Here is a 4,617-nt window from a genome sequence, read left to right on the forward strand (position 1 = left end):
ATCAATGTTTCATACAATTTTAATCATAAAAGTGTTTTAATTACTAAATGAAAGGATTGATCTCATCAACAACTTTTTTTAAAAGAGAAAGAAAGAAACCAAACAATTTTTTTCAGCATAGGAAAGAAATCACAAACAAACGACCGTTAAATGCAAACTTCAGTAATGGAAGGAGAAGAGGACATAAATGAAGGAAAAATTACAGAGCAAAACACTGATTTGTTCTCCTCTATCTATCTCTTTCACATTCAACAATTATTTAATTTATTTGTAAGAGATGTGATTTTACCTTTCAAACCGTCGTTGGAGTCAGTTACGTTCTTCATGAATACTAGCACCAAGAAATGTTTTTTCGATGGCGTTCAATTTCTCTCGACATCTCTAATATCCATTTCTCTCGGACGGTGATTCCACGTAACATGCAACCCCAATTTCGACTATTGCGGTCATGCACTCTAGCAGTTTTGTTCTTACGTGACTGGCTGATTCTCATGGTAATAGTATCTCCTAAAGTGTCATCTCCTTGAGATAGAAGTATTGGATCCACAATCTTTATAAGTTGATCTTGCAAACCGTTGCTAGCATAGTTATGGAGGTTTAAACCGTTTGTAAACATCTCATCGGTTGGTCTCCCTTCCGTGGACATTTCCAACACTAGAATTCCATAATCTGTACACATCACCTTGTATGGATGCATCAGCACCCATACCATATTCTGCAATATATACATCAATCACTAGTTTTTAGTAAACCATTTAAATGAATATATATTAAGAGCCATTTGGCGAAAAAAACAAAAAAAAAAAAAAAAAAAGAAATATAATAGTAATACCATAATGTTTTATATCCATTACACTATAGAGAGATTAAAAAGGTCCTCACAATCGTCAGTTAAGATATTAATAAAAGTAACCAAACTAGCTTAATTACCACCACATCCATAGTTTGTTCATCATTGATCTTTTAAATTTTAATTCAACTAACATGGACTGAAAAGTAATTAGATCAAGTGATGTTTTTCCCCTTTTAAGATATCTACATAACTATTTTTTTTCGATTGACTATCTAAACAACTATGCTATAAACTTTGGAGCTTAAAACATTCAACTATCCAAGGCCCTCCTGTAACTGGGGTGTTAACGGCGTCGAACTTAACTGGAGAAAAAAGAGACAAAAAGAATTGAGTTTCACTAAAATGAGGCTGCACAGAAAATTATAACTAATGATGCAGTATACTAGATATTAAATTCATGCATTTATGAATTGTAAAAAGTACTGACTCCCCGATCTTTAAATTCCTACCTGGAGCGGCATAGCCAATAGATCCCTTTACCCCTGTTGAGGTACTTTGATTATCATGCAAGTTCTCTATTGATCCCAAAAGAAGCTTTGCTAAGCCAAAATCACCAACATGGGCTACCATATCATTATCAAGAAGCACATTGCTTGGCTTTAGATCACGATGAATAACCAAAACGTGGCACTCGTGATGAAGATAGATAAGCGCAGAAGCAACATCAATGGCGACATTTAGTCTTTGAAGTAGGTTCAAATTCGATTCTTCATCATGTTCGCTAATCTCTTGATGCAACCACTTATCTAAACCTCCATTTGGCATGAACTCAAAGACTAGTGCTTTAAATTCATTTCCTTCGTAATCCACACTAGAGCAAGAAGTTAGAATCTTAACAAGATTTCGATGGCGGATATTACGCAATGATTCACACTCTGCCACGAAACTCTTTAAAGATCCTCGCAATTGAAGTTTGAACACCTTTAACAACAACCGTTTAAGTATTGGTTAAGCATTCCCTTATACACACCGCCAAAACCACGAACCAACAAAATTAGCCGGAGAAAATCCACGATCGCTTGAGAAAGATCTCCATATGAGACCTTGAGATGGCGATCACTAAATGATGGCAAAGAAGCCGTTTTAAGTTTACTTTTTCTCCTCAAGTAAAATATTAGAGAACATGAAGCCAAAAGAATGAACACGGCCACACTCGATCATAATTGCCATTTTGGAAGGATGGGACCTTCCATGCTTTTTACACCTTGCTTTTGAGTTGTTAAATGCGGCATGGCGGCAATTGCGGTTCATGTATACCCCCACAAATATCGGAATTCCCAACTCTTGAAAAATTGCCCGCAATTCTAAAAATTCCATTCATCGGTACCTCACCTTCAAATTTATTGAAGGATAGATTCAATATTTGGAGATACGAAAGTCCTCCCAATATTTTGGAATTTCGCCTGACAAATTGTTGCTTGATAGATCTAACTCTTGGACATTCTTTAAAGAACTCAAAGATGGAGGAACTGTTCCTTCAAACAAATTATCATCCAAGTACAACTTTTCCAGACTCAAACAGTCACCAAGAGTATTAGGTATTAAACCAGACAACTTATTTCTCGACACCTCGATATCAACAAGATTTTTTAGTTTTCCTACTTCTAAAGGTAGGGAACCAATTAAGGAGTTCATAGAGAAGTTAAGATGAAGCAGAATGGGAATATTAAAGATCTCTTTTGGTAGGGTACCATTTAGGTTGTTTTGTCCCAGATCCAGTTGTTGCAATTGGCTAAGAGCACCAAGACCTGAAGGAATGTTTCCTTCCAGTCTGTTCCTTCCTAAAAGCAATTGACTCAATTTAGTATTGTTTGCGAGAGAAGATGGGATCGGTCCAGATAATTTGTTTCCGAACAGATATAACCCCTGTAAACTACGGAGTTTTCCAATTGAAGATGGAATACTACCGTAAAAGTTATTATTTCGGAGACTTAATATATACAAATTGACCAGGTTCCCGATCCCTTCTGGGATAATTCCAGATATTTGATTGTTTCCTAGATACAATCTCTCCATTCGGTTGGAGAGATTGGTAATAGAGTTCGGGAATACACCTCCAAAATTGTTTTGGTCCAAGCCCAATATCTTTAGATTACTGGAGTTGGTCAAATAAGTGATAAAACTCAAATCATGAGCTTCTCCTGTTCCTAGATGATTACGTCCAAGATTTAGCCATTCGATAGTTTGAGGGAATTGAAAATCTTTAGAAACTTTACCTTTGAAATTGTTTCCTGAAATATCAAATAGTTGAAGTTTAGAAGCATTAGCTAATGAAACTGGGAGTAGTCCAGAAAGTTGATTTCCACCACCATAGAAACCGACGAGATTAGGAAGAGTGATGCCCATGTCTGGTGGAAGACTACCACTAAATTGGTTATCGACAATTACTAAGATATTCAAGGATGAGATGTTGAAAATTGTTAACGGGACCTCACCAGATAGTAAATTAACTCCAACAAAGAATCTTTGTAAGCTTGACAGTCTACCAAAGCTGGCTGGAATATTTCCAACCAATTTATTTTCAGCTGTGGAGAAGACTTGAAGCGACGAAAGATTACTTAAAGAAGAGGGTAGCACTCCTGTCAGTTTGTTTGTTTCAATATTCAAGACTTCAAGCTTTGACAATGAGCCAAGCTTTGCCAGAATATTCCCTGACAATTTGTTCCCACCTAAATTAATGCCCCTGAGTTCAGTACATTGGGTTAGATTGATTGGAATTTCTCCTTCGAAAGTGTTATTGTATAGATTGAGTCTTTGAAGACGAAACAACCGACCAATTTCTTGTGGAATCTCACCGTAGAGTTGATTGTCCCATAGGCGGATGAACCTTAGGAAAGTGAGGTTTCCAATGTGAGGCGATAACGATCCAACCAAACTCTGGCTGGAAAGATTCAAACTTATGACTCTTTGATGACGCTTGCCGCATGTAATGCCTTGCCACTGACAGAAATGAGCAGATTGGTTCCACGAGCTTAAGCCGCCTTGAATTTCATCTCTAATAGCGATTAGAGAGTGAAGATCAGTCTCATTTCCAGAGGTGGCCATAGAAGGTTTTGTTTGGGACATCAACTGGTTAAAGAGTAGGAAGATGATGTAAAAGTTAAAAACTGTAAATGCCAGGTTTGAAATCATCTTTGGGAATTGTATAAACTAAAAGGTATGTGGTGTAGTAATATATAGGAGCATTGCTTGTCAAGATCTCCATTAATGTTGCCTTTGAAATCATCCCCTATTTAGTTACTCAAGATCTCCATTAATGTTGCCTTTGAAATCATCCGTTTCGGCCTTCAATTTTTTTCTTGCCTGTCAAGATCTCCATTAATATTGCCTTTGAAATCATCTCATTAATCTTGCCGTGTAGAATAATTTGGTAATCAGAGTCATTTTCAAAACTGGTTTCCGGTTCTTCTACGTTTGCGACGTGAGTCAATCCTCAAATTTGTTGGCTTATGAGTCAAGATCTCATTAATCTTGCCGTCTATCATACTCTCTACAAAGACGAAGACAATTCCCCCTTTCTTTCTTTTTTTGGTAACCTCATTTTCTTCCCTAATCTAAGATGTTTTACAAACTCAAAACTCAAAACTCAAAAATGTTTGGATATTGGAGTTCTTCTACGTTTATACCACTGCAATATTAAACAGCAAAATTCAAAACTCAAAACTCAAAAATGTTTGGATATTGGAGTTCTTCTACGTTTATACCACTGCAATATTAAACAGCAAAATTCAAAACTCAAAACTCAAAAATGTTTGGATATTGGA

At 36.4% G+C, this 4,617-nt stretch overlaps 1 protein-coding gene across 1 annotated transcript; it reads right to left on the bottom strand.

Moving 5' to 3' along the window:
• Positions 1-62: 62 nt before the first annotated feature.
• LOC147484063 (uncharacterized) lies at positions 63-4,190 on the bottom strand. Its single transcript, XM_086575935.1, has 3 exons — positions 4,117-4,190; positions 1,303-4,067; positions 63-715 (listed from the first exon to the last, which is right to left on the bottom strand). The coding sequence occupies exon 2, from the start codon at positions 3,983-3,985 to the stop codon at positions 2,210-2,212; it is 1,776 nt and encodes a 591-aa protein (XP_086432061.1). The 5' UTR covers positions 3,986-4,067; positions 4,117-4,190; the 3' UTR covers positions 63-715; positions 1,303-2,209.
• Between the last annotated feature and the right edge of the window lie 427 nt (positions 4,191-4,617).

Source organism: Coptis chinensis, chromosome 8, assembly GCF_015680905.1.
Source record: "Coptis chinensis isolate HL-2020 chromosome 8, ASM1568090v1, whole genome shotgun sequence".
In the NCBI taxonomy this organism is placed as follows: Eukaryota; Viridiplantae; Streptophyta; class Magnoliopsida; order Ranunculales; family Ranunculaceae; genus Coptis; species Coptis chinensis.